Below are 16,599 nucleotides of genomic sequence, written 5' to 3' on the forward strand. Positions count from 1 at the left end.
AACATAAGTTTGGGGAATTCTTTAAGTTTTCCGTTTATGACCAAATCATTTACGTCTCAGGAATTAAGTCAAAAGCATAAAGATTCTCACGTGTTGCATTAAAGTCGATTTACGTGGATATTTTTTTCAGTTCCTCAAAGATTCTGTTATTAAATCATTAGTATTAATTTTAACTGTATTTGCTTTATGTTGTCACTGTTAATATACTTTTGAAATATTGAAATAGAGACGGAGAACATACTATCCTGATAGTAATTCTTCCCATATCGCCCAGCCCTACTTGTGCGTATTGAAGGCGGCGTACCTGCAGCAGGTTGTCCAGGTTCTGGACATATACCGACATTTACTTTGTGTCTGAGTCATCCATCAAAGGAAAGTTATAGACAACAAAAAGCCAGCAGACAAACAGCCTCAGAGTGCATTTAAAGAAGGAAACGCCTCCGAGACAAAACATAACCAACACGTTAACGGCCTTCTGACCATCGTAAAATAACCCGGCATCATGAAACACTGGAGACAGACTCCGAGATAACCAGGCAGCAGCTTCTCTCAGGGAAACAGATCACATGATAGTCTGAAAGCTAAAATTGTTGGTTATTTTCTGTCTTTATTTTTATCTTTTTTCTTCTCTGCTGGACAATAAAATGACTAAAATGTATAATTACAACTGCAGAAAGAGACTTAATCAGAGTGCCAAAGACCACAAACACACAGTCAGTGAGTCTGTTTCTCACTGTATGACTCACAACGCAAGCAAGCACACACACACACACACACACACACACACACACACACACTGGTGCTTCAGGCTTACTGGGGACCCAAACCAAAACATCCCAATCCCGGGACACAAACCGGCTTCTCATCTGAACCCAGAAACCACATCAGAACCAACAAGCCTTTGAAAGTGAAAACTGCACAGAATGTCCTCACAACACCTTTAAAACGGTGGTCCCCACAAAGACAAAAACATCCCACACAGAGCAGGCCCATTCAGTGGAGTTGAAAGTATTCATATTCACGGCGTGACGCAGCCTCACCTCAACACCTGCCTCGACTCGCCCGTCCCCGGCTGTGTGTTTGTGTTATGTCAGAAGTTTTGGTGGGTTGGTTCCTCTTTTAGAAAACTGTCGTCAAACTTTTCATCTTTGTGTTTCACATGTGAAGCAGCTGTTCTCACACATTAACATGAGCGAAGAAACAATTCATCAAATAACTCAACTAAAAAAACTCACCAACATGTTCTGCTAAGGGTTGTTGCCCTGTTTCACACGGACATTTATTACTGTCACGTAAAACGTGCACACGCACGTGAAGTAGCTTGATTTGATAACAACGAGGAGCAAAATCAGAGAAAAGAGGAAAAATTTCTAAAATTGGGAGCATTTGAAAGAAAAGAAAAGAGAAAATACTGAACAGTGTGTCCATTGTAAAAGCCAGTTAGCTTAGCACGATAGCACAACTTCAATGCTACAGCATCTCAGCAGAAAGCAGCCAGTTCACATATCGAGTCCACTGAGTGGAACAAACACAAGGGAACATTTCACGTTAGCATTTTAATGGAAATCAGTCGGCTTGTTCGCTGAGAAGGACGCTAACAGGGAACAGAAGGAAGCTAGCAGGGAACAGAAGGACGCTAGCAGGGAACAGAAGGACGCTAGCAGGGAACAGAAGGAAGCTAGCGGAGAACAGAGGGAAGCTAGCAGGGAACAGAAGGACGCTAGCAGAGAACAAAAGGACGCTAGCAGAGAACAAAAGGACGCTAGCAGAGAACAAAAGGAAGCTAGCAGAGAACAGAAGGACGCTAGCAGAGAGAAGAAGGACGCTAGCAGAGAGCAGAAGGAAGCTAGCAGAGAACACAAGGAAGCTAGCAGAGAGAAGAAGGACACTAGCAGAGAGCAGAAGGAAGCTAGCAGAGAGAAGAAGGACGCTAGCAGAGAACACAAGGAAGCTAGCTGAGAACACAAGGAAGCTAGCAGAGAACACAAGGAAGCTAGCAGAGAACAGAAGGAAGCTAGCAGAGAACAAAAGGAAGCTAGCAGAGAACAAAAGGAAGCTAGCAGAGAACAGAAGGAAGCTAGCAGAGAACAGAAGGAAGCTAGCAGAGAACACAAGGAAGCTAGCAGAGAACAGAAGGAAGCTAGCAGAGAACAAAAGGAAGCTAGCAGAGAACAAAAGGAAGCTGAGGCATCTTGTGTTTAGTGTGTTGGACAAATAGTGGCTAATTTCTGCTTAAATGTCACCAGAACTACCCCGTTAGCACAAGCGCACCATCATATTGTCCTTAATGAGCCTCTGCCCATCAGAGCAGCTTCAGCCTGGAAGCTGTTACTAATATTCTGAGTCCCATCAAAGTCCAGCCAGAATAAAAACAGCTCATTTTATCAGACCGTGTTGTATCTGTAACATCAGAGACTGCAGGTTAAACTGCTGTTATTCTGAGTCACTGTGCTGTCTGATAACAGATTATAAAACAGGGAATAAGAGGCTTTATTAGGATTTCAGCTGCATTAAAATACAGTTTATGAAAGCAGAGACAGCAGGAGGGAAGCTAACAGATGCTAACACAGCTGGATGTTAGCTGGAAAGCTAATAGCTGCTGTTCTATTGTCCTGTTATCAGTATCAGGAGGAGGGATGTTTGGAGATAAATATGTTTTTTTGGTCGGATCACTCGGCAGTAATTGCATCTGTATATATAAAAGTAGCTCAAACTGTAATTTTTCCTCTTTTAAATAGTTTTTATGGCAAAAGTTTACCCGACTAATCAACAGAATAAGCAATAGAATCCTCGATTACCTCAAAAATCATTTGCTGCAGCCGTAATTGACATTATACATCCTCCAGATTTTTACCTAAGCCGTCACACCCTGACCTTTACTCTAAATCTAACCGAACCCAAACACTCACAAATATAACAATACAGGGTGGGAAACAGCCCATTTAACTGCTGGCGAGCGCTCACAAACCGAGCGTTTATCTGCTGTTGAGGCGCACATTTTTACTGAGAAGCACGTGAGGATTAACCCGCCTCAGGTGGAGCCTCACCTGCCACAGGTGCAACACGAATGAGCCTGTTTTTGTTTTGCATTGTGTCCTGATGTCATAAATAATCAAACAGCAACAGGAGCCAATGGCGTCGCTGATGGAGGAACCCTGAACCTGGATTATCTGCTGAAGTCTCTCCTAAAAACAATAACAACGACAATTTGCACAACTTCTCATTTTGCACAAATATCATCATAGTACAATATAATGTAAATTATCCAAATTATCCATATACCCTGTATTCTTATTGGTTCAGTCTGCTCAGTTAAAATTTTTTTATTTTTAATTTAAATTTATTTATTTTATTTTATTTGTTAAATGTACAAATCTGTTTTTATTTAGTTTACTGATGTTTATTATTATTACTATTATTATTATTTACCCTACTCTTCATACTGTAGATTTGTTTATAGCTAATGTTTATTTCTCTGATGTTTATTCTCTATTTTTATTCTATTTGCTTGTTTTTCCTTTAATTGTTTACATATCTTTCATACTGTACGCTGTCGCAACACAATAATTTCCCAAATTGGGATGAATAAAGTATCTATCACATTTCTGTCTCTACCTGGAGTTTTTAAAGGAAAAACACACTCCTCCTCCTCCTCAGAATCACAGCTAATCTGAACACAAACACAGTTTTCCACATTCACATTCACTTCTGCTTCATGCCAAGATCTTCGTCTGTGGCGCGACTTCTGAATAAATCCCCACAAACCACATCTGTCCGTTTAATCCAGAACTTCTTCTGGTGAAGTTTAAACTGTCACAGCGTTAGTGAGACACTCCCAGCTCCAGCAGGTAGAACCAGACAGGTGAGAATCCACGATAACACGACCAAACCGCCAAAACTTAACGAGTGAGAGGGTGTGGCCGAGCTAAAATAAGATCTGCCTGAGAGGATCCACACTCAGCTCTGCAGTAATTAAACGTGAAGCTCAGGCTGACGTGGACTCAGGAGGAGAATCCGTCTCCAGCTTCAGTTTCTCAGACAGCATGTGACCTTAGAACATCATCAACACGAGGGGGTAAACAGCTCCTCAAAGGGTCACATTTCATCAATTTTCATCAAAACAAACTGTCTGGAAGCTCGTTTATTTGTTCACAGTGAAGCTCAAGATCAATCACCCCCCCCCCCAAAAAAAAATTAAACAATCGAATTCGGATCGTTTGGCTGAAATAACGTCAGTGAGATGTGGAAATAAATCAGCTTTGTCTGAAGCCAGCGGGCCTTTAGGGAGACGGACACTAAAACGGCTCGTTTCAGACGAACTCTGACGGGTTTTAACCGTAAAGCATGAAAAGAAACTCGCTGGAATATCAATGAAGTACTTTCAAATTAAAAATGTTAATTTTTTATCATATTTTCATGAAATAGAGTGGACAGGAACGGCTGTAGAAGTGTAAAAATGTGTATTTTGTCGGGCTGGGCAACGATTAAAATGTTTAATCTAATTAATCACATGATTTCCCTGATTAATCGCGATTAATCGCATTTGTACGCAGAATCCAAAAATGAATCCAAAAGTAGTGTATAGCTTTTAGCATTTAGCTTTATTTTAAATGTGCTGCCATATGAATGAAAGTGCCATAACATTTGTTGTGCAAACACACTTTTAACATCAGCATCTTTCTGTAGTTTTTATGTAGAAGCCTCGCTCCACTGTCTGTTTCCTTGAATGACTTGCTGCTATCAGTTGTGTGTTTTGCCTTTAAGTGATATTTTAGACTGGAACTACTACGCTGAGAAGACAATTCAACTTGGCAGTGTTTACAGATGACTTTGGTTCTGTCGACTCCGCCGTCTGGAAGAACTTTAAAATGAAAATGGCCGAGTAAAAGTTCCGTACCCTTCTCCATGTTTGGTGGATCCGCCGATTACTTTCTTTTCCTGTTCCACAGCAGACAGCAGCAGACTTTTACAGAATAAAAGCCTGTGAGCAGCAGACTTTTACAGAATAAAAGCCTGTGAGCAGCAGACTTTTACAAAATAAAAGCCTGTGAGCGACAGACTTTTACAAAATAAAAGCCTGTGAGCGACAGACTTTTACAAAATAAAAGCCTGTGAGCGACAGACTTTTACAAAATAAAAGCCTGGATTTAACTTGATGTTCGCATCTTCCTCTTTCTTCGGCACAAGATCCAGTTTTTAAAAACGATGCCTTTTTGACCACGAAGAAGAGCCGGTTCAGATGTTAGAAGCTCTCACACTGATGTGGTTTCAGAGCCCAGAACTCTGTGAGCTCCATCAGTAAAACCTCAGAGCTCGTCTCACTTCCTGGTTGTTTGAGGACTCTTCAGAACCCGGTTCCCTTCGGTGTCGGCGGTCCGGACGCGACCCAGAAACACAGCAACAGATTGAAGGTCGACCTCCCGGATCCGAAGGCAGCTTTACTTTTTAATCTAATCTGAAGAGAAGGATCGACCTCTCTGAAACAAACTGCATTAAGCTGCGGCACAAACAGAACTAATCTGCTCCCAGAACAAACCTCCACTAATCGCAGACCTTTGGACCTTTGGACGGGCTTTAAGAGCAGGAAAACAGCTGCTCGGGGCAAATAAAATGCCCTAAAAACGCCTGCGTTGACTGTTTCAGAGTCGTGTTCGTAGAAGGTGGAATCTACAGGTTCCCGTCATAATGAGCTCACATTAATTCTATAAGCACTGTAGTGGCCATTTGTCCATAAAAAAACAAATTAAACTTAAACCAAACAGAATCAGAAGGCCACTGATGCATCATGGGGGATGTGGTTTAACGCAGGCAAAAGAAGATGAATGTCCAAAAATGAATTCTTGCGTTTTCTGATGATTTATTTCCAAACAATAAAACAAACAAAAGAACAAAGAACACCTGCTGCTCTCTCATTTTCCCTGGTAACAAACCATCGGCCCACCCAGGTGCATGCTGGGACTCCAGGTGCCCAGTGTGACCCAATTACCAAAAATATCCTAAATAACTAACAAAGAATATTAGCAAAAAAATCTCATCTAAATAAAGCACTGAAATTAATCAAATAAAGTTACTCCTAATTAGCTAATTCAATTTACAACAAGAACCAAAAAACTAACTTTACAAATAGCTCCCACACGTATATTAGATATATCAGTTTATTTTCTGTGATGGAGAGGAGCTCTAGAGTGAGATAAATCTTTGAGCCGATTAATTCATGAGACCAAACGAGTAGTTTGTGCTCGGAGGAGGAAGCCAGAACCTTCATGGTTCTGCAGCTTCTCAGAGACGAACTATTAACAGCCGATTAACAGCTGATTAACAGCCGATTAACAGCCGATTAACAGCTGATTAACAGCCGATTAACAGCCGATTAACAGCTGATTAACAGAGACGCTGCATCAGACACCCGGCCAGCTCCTCGCTCCGCTAACGCTTCCGTTAGAGACATCAGAACATCAGCTGCTGACGTCAGCGATGCAGAAAACACACAAACTGCGTTTAAATGAGGCCTCGCACCGAACCCGCGGGTCCTGCCTTCATTTCACTCTGAGAGGAACCAAAGTTTCAGGACATCAAACGAGTCAGAAAACATTCTTTAATGTAGAAAAACGCTGAATAAATATGAATCTGTGCTTCAATTTAAGGAGTTATTCTGCATACTTACGTAAACAGCAAAATGCTCAAGGCTTCCAACACACACACACTCACATGCACGCTCACATGCACACGCTCATGCACATACACACATGCACGCACCAGCTGTAATAAGCAGGCTGCATTTCTGAGACGGCGGCGGTGATTATGTAACCTTCTGGGTCTCAAACACACAGCTGAGGCTGCAGCTGGTAGCTGTGGACCAGAACCAGAACCTCAACCTGGACAAGAACCTGAACCAGAACCTGAACCAGAACCAGAACCTGGACCAGAACTAGAACCAGAACCAGAACCAGAACCGAGTCTCCTCCTGTAGCAGCCGCTAACAGAATTATTCTGAGCGTTTTCTTCGGTCCGTTTGGCCGACACACAGAAAGTTTCATAAGTCTGTGGACACCACGGCAGGTTCAGCCCCTTCTGCCAACAGACGCCGTGTCCCAATACTTTAGGTGCCCACACAGCTGGGTCTGGACTCTCACCTGTGCAGTGTCCCAGGCGCTTTCCCGCCACGCTGTCCAGCACGGCGAGCGCCAGGTTGTCGGGGGTGTCGGGGTGGTGGGGCGTCCCGCCGCCGCTCTCCGTGATCAGGCTGGCCTCGGAGCTCTGCTCGTCGCTGGACAGAGACGGGCTGCGGACGTCACCTCCTCCGGAACCGGAACCAGAACCGGAGCTGTTGGCGGTGCTGGGCGCCGACACCAGACCCGTCCCGGCGGCCGGAGGCCAGGAGGGGGGGTCCTCGCTGTCGGGGCTGCAGGGGGTCAAAGGTCAGAGTTTCATTTCAGTGGTCGATGTGAGGAAACGTTTCCAGAACCATCAGAACGTGTGAGGAGGGGAGGAGTCAGTGGCTGAAGTAGAAAGGGGAGGAGTCAGTGGCTGAAGTAGAAAGGGGAGGAGTCAGCGCCGAATTTGTGGGAACAAAATTGTAAATAGCCGGTATTTTGTCAGGTTTTCAACACGTTGGGGATCTAAACGACTACTTTCTCTCCTGAAAATGTTTCAAATGTTGCTAAAGTTTACAGAGTTTAGAGCTTAAGGGAAATCAGCTTCAGGCCGGCTGATTTCGGCTCGGGCAGGAGCGAAATGCATTGTGGGTAAACGCTTTGCATACTGTCTGATCGATGAGTATGTAGTATGCAGTATGTAGTATGTAGTAGGCGGTTTCGAACACAGCCACTGGGTGAAGTAGAAGAAGAAGAAGAAAGGGGAGGAGTCAGTGGTTGTGGATGCTGGTCAGTGAAGAATTTAAGAAATTGAGGCTCATCCAAACTAAGATGAACCTGTTAGAGAAGAGAAGAAGATTCAGGATAGATGAAGGTAGAAAACAAGAATAAATGTGTTAAGCAGATTAAATTATTGCTGAGGAACAAACTTCAAACCCTACCGAGCTTCTCACCCAGACACCCTGCGGAGGAAACTCATTTCGGCCGCTTGTATTCGCGATCTCGTTCTTTCGGTCCCTACCCACAGCTCGTGACCACAGGTGAGGGTAGGATCTAGTTCTTTCGGTCACTACCCACAGCTCGTGGCCATAGGTGAGGGTAGGATCTCGTTCTTTCGGTCCCTACCCACAGCTCGTGACCATAGGTGAGGGTAGGATCTCGTTCTTTCGGTCCCTACCCACAGCTCGTGACCATAGGTGAGGGTAGGATCTAGTTCTTTCGGTCACTACCCACAGCTCGTGACCATAGGTGAGGGTAGGATCTCGTTCTTTCGGTCACTACCCACAGCTCGTGGCCATAGGTGAGGGTAGGATCTCGTTCTTTCGGTCCCTACCCACAGCTCGTGACCATAGGTGAGGGTAGGATCTAGTTCTTTCGGTCCCTACCCACAGCTCGTGACCATAGGTGAGGGTAGGATCTCGTTCTTTCGGTCACTACCCACAGCTCGTGACCATAGGTGAGGGTAGGATCTCATTCTTTCGGTCCCTACCCACAGCTCGTGACCATAGGTGAGGGTAGGATCTAGTTCTTTCGGTCACTACCCACAGCTCGTGACCATAGGTGAGGGTAGGATCTAGTTCTTTCGGTCACTACCCACAGCTCATGGCCATAGGTGAGGGTAGGAACTCGTTCTTTCGGTCACTACCCACAGCTCGTGACCATAGGTGAGGGTAGGAACATAGACTGACCGGTAAATCGAGAGCTTGGCCTTCTGGCTCAGCTCCTTCTTCACCACGACGGGCCGGTGCAGAGCCCGCATCACTGCAGACGCCGCACCGATCCGTCTGTCAATCTCCTGCTCCATTCGTCCCTCACTCGTGAACAAGACCCCGAGATACTTGAACTCCTCCACTTGGGGAAGGATCTCATTCCCGACCCGAAGAGGGCATTCCACCCTTTTCCGGCCGAAGACCATGGTCTCAGATTTGGAGGTGCTGATTCTCATCCCAGCCGCTTCACACTCGGCTGTGAACCGCTCCAGTGAGAGCTTAAGGTCACGGCTCACAGCAGAGACCCGATTCTGAGGTCGCCAAACCGGACCCCCTCAACGCCCTGGCTGCGCCTAGAAATTCTGTCCATAAAAATTATGAACAGAATCGGTGACAAAGGGCAGCCCTGACGGAGTCCAACCCTCACAGGAAACATGTCCGACTTACTGCCGGCAATGTAGACCAAACTCTGACACCGGCCATACAGAGACCGGACAGCCTGTATCAGGGAGTCCGGCACTCCATACTCCCTGAGCACCCCCCCCAAGAGTCCCCGAGGGACACGGTCGAACGCCTTCTCCAAGTCCACAAAACACATGTAGACCAGTTGGGCGAACTCCCATGCTCCCTCCAGGATCCGGCCAGGACGAAAACCACACTGCACCTCCTGAATCCGAGATTCGACTATCCGGCGGATCCTCCTCTCCAGAACCCCCGAATAGACCTTACCAGGGAGGCTGAGGAGTGGGATCCCCCTATAGTTGGAACACACCCTCCGGTCCCCCTTTTTAAAGAGGGGGACCACCACCCCGATCTGCCAGTCCTCATCCACCCCCGGGGCCTGGCCACCGAAGAGTTTTCTGACCACCTCGGCAACTGCCAGCTGCCAGTTTGGGAGGCAGAGCCTTCAGTTATCAGGCCCCTCTTTGTGGAACAGTTCCTGAGGCCCGAACAGTTCCTGAGACCTGAACAGTTCCTGAGGCCTGAACCAAACACAGGAACAGTTCCAGGGGACTGAACAGTTCCTGAGGCCTGAACCAAACACAGGAACAGTTCCAGGGGCCTGAACAGTTCCTGAGGCCCGAACAGTTCCTAAGGTCTGAACAGTTCCAGGGGCCTGAACAGTTCCAGGGGCCTGAACAGTTCCAGGGGCCTGAACAGTTCCTGAGGCCTGAACCAAACACAGGAACAGTTCCAGGGGCCTGAACAGTTCCTGAGGCCTGAACCAAACACAGGAACAGTTCCAGGGGCCTGAACAGTTCCTGAGGCCCGAACAGTTCCTAAGGTCTGAACAGTTCCAGGGGCCTGAACAGTTCCAGGGGCCTGAACAGTTCCTGAGACCTGAACAGTTCATGAGGCCTGAAACAGTTCCTGGGGCCTGAACAGTTCCTGAGGCCTGAACAGTTCCTGGGGCCTGAACAGTTCCTGAGACCTGAACAGTTCATGAGGCCTGAAACAGTTCCTGGGGCCTGAAACAGTTCCTGGGGCCTGAACAGTTCATGAGGCCTGAACAGTTCATGAGGCCTGAAACAGTTCCTGGGGCCTGAACAGTTCCTGAGGCCTGAACAGTTCATGAGGCCTGAACAGTTCATGAGGCCTGAACAGTTCATGAGGCCTGAAACAGTTCCTGAGACCTGAACAGTTCCTGAGGCCTGAACAGTTCATGAGGCCTGAAACAGTTCCTGGGGCCTGAAACAGTTCCTGGGGCCTGAACAGTTCCTGAGGCCTGAACAGTTCCTGAGGCCTGAACAGTTCCTGAGACCTGAACAGTTCCTGAGGCCTGAACAGTTCCTGAGGCCTGAACAGTTCATGAGGCCTGAAACAGTTCCTGGGGCCTGAACAGTTCCTGAGGCCTGAACAGTTCCCTCTGCTGGATCAGCAGCTGACAGAAACATGTGATGCTGGGAGCAGGTCGGTGAATACATTCAGAAATCAGCAATCCAACGGAATTAATTGGATCCGTTTGACCCAAATCCATCTGAAATGTATCTGGGATTTTACCGCAGAGCAGCCAGCAGAGGAAGCCTGGAACCCACAGGAGGCTTTATAATCCAGTCAGAGAGAGAGGGGAATAATCTGAGCTCAGCCATGAACACCTCAGCTTTAATCCCCCCGTGGATCACACTTATCTTTAATCAGAAAACTAACTGAGCCCCGCGCGCCGCACACCTGCAGGGTCTCTGCTGCATGCAGGTCAGCCAGGGAACTTTCCCTTTTTAGGGCTCTGGCCCCCCGTGGCCCCCCGGGGCCCCCCGGGGCCTCCGGCCTCACTCACCTGAACACCTCCCGGGCATGGCCGCTCTCCGGCGACGTCTCCCTGAAGAAAGGAACGACCCGGGACAGGCTGGCCCTGCGGCGGGACGCCCCGGTGCCCCCGCCGCTCTTCTCCGCCACCCCGCCGACGAACCCCCCGGCCCGGGTCAGCGCGGTGGTCTGCTTCTTCAGGAACTTCTCCAGCGGCTTCATCCCTGCCGGCATGGTGGGGCGCTGCTGGGTGGGTGCAGGGTGGAGGCGGTGGTGCACTGCTGGGTGGAGGCGCTGCTTCTACGGGGAGCTGGTGGGGGCAGCTACATCATCCAGCCCCCGCGGGTCGGGCTGCAGGTGCGCGCAGGTGTGAGCGGCTGCTGTGAGAGAACAGCCCGGTCCTAACCCATCGGTGGAGCCGGTGGAGCCGGTGGAGCTGTGGGCGGCGCAGAGTCCTCTGCTCGGCTGTCAGACTCTCCCCCCAACCCGGCTGCGGGCCGCTCCTCCCCCGCTGCGGAAGCGCGGAGCTCCGGCACCGAGTGCGCGCTGGCGTGGCCGAAAAAACACGACCGAGGAGCCCGCAGCGCGCTGCTCTGCTCCGGGGGCCGCAGCTCCGTGAGGTCCCGGCGGATCAGCGGCGGCTCGACGGCTCTTCCTGCTCACACACCTGGGGTGGAGAACCTGCCCGGCCGCGGTGTTCGGGTGCAGTAGGTTTCGGCTCGGTTCGGCTCGGCTCGGCTCGGCTCGGCTCGGCTCGGAGCTCTCAGGTCGGACACTGCGGAGGTTCCGACGGTCCTTCAGCCTCTCGCTCCCCGGATCAGCGCGCACCGCCTCCCTCCTTTCTGCTAAATTAGTGGGATGAAGTGACTGGGCGCACGCACGCTCCCCGCCCTCCCCGCACGGATCTGCTGCAGTTTGCGCGCTCCCGACACACGGGCATTTCAGGGCGCGCGCAGGCACATGTACTTGCAGGGGTGTAAAATTGATGGAAATGGAAATATCCCTGACGACAACGAGCCGTAATGTTCACGAGGAGACTCAAAACACCGCGAGATTTCAGAGGAAGACCTCCGACTCCTTCATCACGCACGAGAAAAACACACGCGCTCACACGCGCGGGCTGATTGTGGACAGGAAGAAGTTTGGAGACTTCAGAGGTGACCAGCATCTGAACATTGATTTCCAATCAGGTCACGTGACCCCGCATTGATCCGCGTGCTGTAAGCTGATCCTGCTGCTGCTGAACCTGACACCTCCATCACCTGAAACCAGGACAGGTGGCAGCCCCCCCCCCCATCTTACACCCAGGACCACTTAGATCCAGTCTGCTTCTGCTGCTGCGATGGGGAACATCTCTCCCCCCCCCCCCCTCTCCTAAAGAACAGGACCTCCTGCTCCCTTAGGGGTCCAAAGTTAATATTCAGTTATATAAATATAAAGCTACTTTATTTCTACAGCCCTTCACAGACGATCCTTACGATGCACCAAAGTGCTTTACAGCAGGTAATAAATAAAGAGAAGAAGAAGTAAAAACAAATAAAAATACATTTCACTGGGTACCTCAGTCTGTGTTGTTTTTATCCAGAGATGAGGGGGGCCGGGGGGGGGGCAGGGCCTGGTCCACCTGGCCGGCAGGACCGCCACCTTCAGGCTCCGGAGGATCTGGTGTGGAGGGACGTGGCCAGCTGCATACTCAGGCGTGTTAACGGCCTGGGGCTGGATGCTGCTCTGTTTTTAATTCTCTTAAGTTAAAGGTGGGGTAGGGGATCTTTTTCTGGAACATTTTTTTACATATTGCTTGAAATACTCTTCACACCCCCATTGCAACCAATTAATTAAAAGTTTTGACACAAATATGAAAAGTTTTAGTGGCCTCTAGAACGTACAATCCAGGAAAAACAGAATCCAATCATACTGAACGGACCGTTCACAATGATTGGATACTGATGTGTCTATCAAACTGCAATTTTAGTCTGTTTGGTGTTATTTTTACTGCGCCTGTCTTCATTAGCGGAGTTAGGTATAGCAAGACGGAAAAATAAAAGTGTCAACTCCAAAATTTTTTAATTGGTGTAAATGTCAGTATGCCTGACTCGTAGGGACAGACTGCAGGGAGGGCCGACCCTTGACACTGTGACTCTGTGGAGGTACAACGTGAAAGCCGAATTGAAGCTGGAGTTTTGCTTACACAGTCACAGGAAACGTGGATGTCTTTGCACAGCAGTGGGCCTATGAGGAGCTCATGGAGAAATAAAGAGCTACTCTCCACCTGAAGTCCCTGCTTCATTCTCCTGAAGGTTTGGACTAGTTAGCCACTCCAGACCAGAGAAATATATATAAAGTTTAGGGCTGGGCGAGTTAACTCGTTATTATCGCGCATTAACTCAGGTTTTTAATTAATTAATTAATTATTTTTTGGAGGCTTTTGTGCCTTTAATGGATAGGAAAGTTCAGAGAGACAGGAAGCAGGGGGCAGAGAGAGGGGGAACAACACGCAGCACAGGAACCAGCTGCAGCGAGGACTATAGCCTCTGTACATGGGGCGCCTGCTCAACCCACTACGCCACGGACCCCCCGTTTTATTATTTATTTTATTCTGTAAAAGTCTGCTGCTCACAGGCTTTTATTTTGTAAAAGTCTGCTGCTCACATGCTTTTATTTTGTAAAAGTCTGCTGCTCACAGGCTTTTATTTTGTAAAAGTCTGCTGCTCACATGCTTTTATTTTGTAAAAGTCTGTTGCTCACATGCTTTTATTTTGTAAAAGTCTGCTGCTCACAGGCTTTTATTTTGTAAAAGTCTGTTGCTCACATGCTTTTATTTTGTAAAAGTCTGTTGCTCACAGGCTTTTATTTTGTAAAAGTCTGTTGCTCACATGCTTTTATTTTGTAAAAGTCTGTTGCTCACATGCTTTTATTTTGTAAAAGTCTGCTGCTCACATGCTTTTATTTTGTAAAAGTCTGTTGCTCACATGCTTTTATTTTGTAAAAGTCTGCTGCTCACAGGCTTTTATTTTGTAAAAGTCTGCTGCTCACAGGCTTTTATTTTGTAAAAGTCTGTTGCTCACATGCTTTTATTTTGTAAAAGTCTGTTGCTCACAGGCTTTTATTTTGTAAAAGTCTGTTGCTCACATGCTTTTATTTTGTAAAAGTCTGCTGCTCACATGCTTTTATTTTGTAAAAGTCTGCTGCTCACAGGCTTTTATTTTGTAAAAGTCTGCTGCTCACATGCTTTTATTTTGTAAAAGTCTGTTGCTCACATGCTTTTATTTTGTAAAAGTCTGCTGCTCACAGGCTTTTATTTTGTAAAAGTCTGTTGCTCACAGGCTTTTATTTTGTAAAAGTCTGTTGCTCACATGCTTTTATTTTGTAAAAGTCTGTTGCTCACAGGCTTTTATTTTGTAAAAGTCTGTTGCTCACAGGCTTTTATTTTGTAAAAGTCTGTCGCTCACAGGATTTTATTTTGTAAAAGTCTGCTGCTCACAGGCTTTTATTTTGTAAAAGTCTGTTGCTCACATGCTTTTATTTTGTAAAAGTCTGTTGCTCACAGGCTTTTATTTTGTAAAAGTATGTTGCTCACATGCTTTTATTTTTGTAAAAGTCTGCTGCTCACATGCTTTTATTTTGTAAAAGTCTGTTGCTCACAGGCTTTTATTCTGTAAAAGTCTGTTGCTCACAGGCTTTTATTTTGTAAAAGTCTGCTGCTCACAGGCTTTTATTTTGTAAAAGTCTGTTGCTCACAGGCTTTTATTTTGTAAAAGTCTGCTGCTCACAGGCTTTTATTTTGTAAAAGTCTGCTGCTCACAGGCTTTTATTTTGTAAAAGTCTGCTGCTGTGGAACAGGAAAAGAAAGTAATCGGCGGATCCACCAAACATGGAGAAGGGTACGGAACTTTTACTCGGCCATTTTCATGTTAAAGTTCTTCCAGACGGCGGAGTCGACAGAACCAAAGTCATCTGTAAACTCTGCCAAGTTGAATTGTCTTCTCAGCGTAGTAGTTCCAGTCTAAAATATCACTTAAAGGCAAAACACACAACTGATAGCAGCAAGTCATTCAAGGAAACAGACAGTGGAGCGAGGCTTCTACATAAAAACTACAGAAAGATGCTGATGTTAAAAGTGTGTTTGCACAACAAATGTTATGGCACTTTCATTCATATGGCAGCACATTTAAAATAAAGCTAAATGCTAAAAGCTATACGCTACTTTTGGATTCATTTTTGGATTCTGCGTAAAAATGCGATTAATCGTGATTAATCAGGGAAATCATGAGATTAATTGTGAGAATGCTTTAAGGCATTCTCATTGTGATCATTTTGGTATCAAACGTTCAGCTCTTTCAGCAGATTCCTGCTATCATTTTTGGCGTTTTTTTACTTTTACACTTTTTAAGATATTCAACTTTTATTCAAATTTTCCCGTCATTCAAATGAATGGAAACTGCTTTCAGCTCTTCCAAATCATCTCCCTCTTTCCAACCTAACTACTCCTGCATGCTTTCAGAGACACCATTCAAACTTTAAATGGGTCACAGGACATTCAGCTATTACCAAAATGTTTCAGCTTTTTCAAATCTTCAGCCAATTTTGAAATATGACAGTTTAAAAAACATGAACATTTTGCTCCTTCTTGATTTTTATGAATGAGCACACAGTTGAGTTTCAAACAAATTCCTCTAACATTCATACAGTTTAATTTAGATAAACAAATTATACCTTAAAATGTAGGAATAATTGTCCTCTTTCAGCCAATGTAACTACTAACGAGCTCACATTTACAGAATTTCAGCTATGAGCCTTGAACCCAGATCAACCTCTCAAATTCTCTGACTAACTCCAATGTTAAGTTTGGTAGTTCACAAAAATCACAAAATTCCTTCAACCAATACCTCAGCAACAGTTTTTACTGCTAAAATTAAACTATTTTCAGCTTTTTTAGCACGGTCAGCTATCCCCATTCAGCTCATAAGCATTCTCAGGAACAGCTTTAGTTAGATTAAACATTTCAATCGTTGCCCGGCCCTAATAAAGTTATAACCATCCACCCATCCAGCAAACACCACAACAGGAAAATTCTCCGTTAAAATGGAAAAAAGTTGGTTTCTCTGTATTATTGATGGTAAAATTTGAAGGTGATAATATTATCACTGTAATAACACTGATTCTTCTCCATATTGTGTCACCATCACCAAATTTACAGGTTTGATGTTAACTGACATTAAATAAAGAATTTAATCATCTCAGTTATTTATTCATTTCTGCTGACGAGCAGCTTTAAACTAACGACTCTGCTGCTTTTATCTGATCATTTATCTACTTTCATGATTCATTTACACGTGTTCAGACACTTAGTGGAAGATTCTGCTGGTTTCTCATCAATAAATTCATCACAACTGATGCCGAAACGGCTCCGAGGTCGTTCCTGTTCGTCTCGTTTTCCAGTCTTTCAGCTCAGGAAAGTGAACGCTTTCATCTCCAAACGCTGACTCCGAGCTTTGGTTCAGACCTGGAGAAAGATTTTACAGGAGAGGAGGCGGCTGGAGATGATTTCATAA

The 16,599-nt window shown here is 46.1% G+C and overlaps 1 protein-coding gene across 1 annotated transcript in view; it reads right to left on the reverse strand.

Moving 5' to 3' along the window:
* The window catches only part of rapgefl1 (Rap guanine nucleotide exchange factor (GEF)-like 1), a 42,188-nt gene extending 30,217 nt beyond the window's left edge, over positions 1–11,971 (reverse strand). Inside the window, exons 1-2 of the mRNA XM_075453292.1 lie at positions 11,079–11,971; positions 7,134–7,402 (exon numbers count right to left, since the gene is read on the reverse strand). Of these exons, the coding sequence (XP_075309407.1) occupies positions 7,134–7,402; positions 11,079–11,281 (472 nt within the window). The 5' untranslated portion in view covers positions 11,282–11,971. The remainder of the gene's footprint in view (positions 1–7,133; positions 7,403–11,078) is intronic.
* Positions 11,972–16,599: the final 4,628 nt, after the last annotated feature.

Source organism: Odontesthes bonariensis, chromosome 21 (assembly GCF_027942865.1).
Source record: "Odontesthes bonariensis isolate fOdoBon6 chromosome 21, fOdoBon6.hap1, whole genome shotgun sequence".
Taxonomy (NCBI): Eukaryota; Metazoa; Chordata; class Actinopteri; order Atheriniformes; family Atherinopsidae; genus Odontesthes; species Odontesthes bonariensis.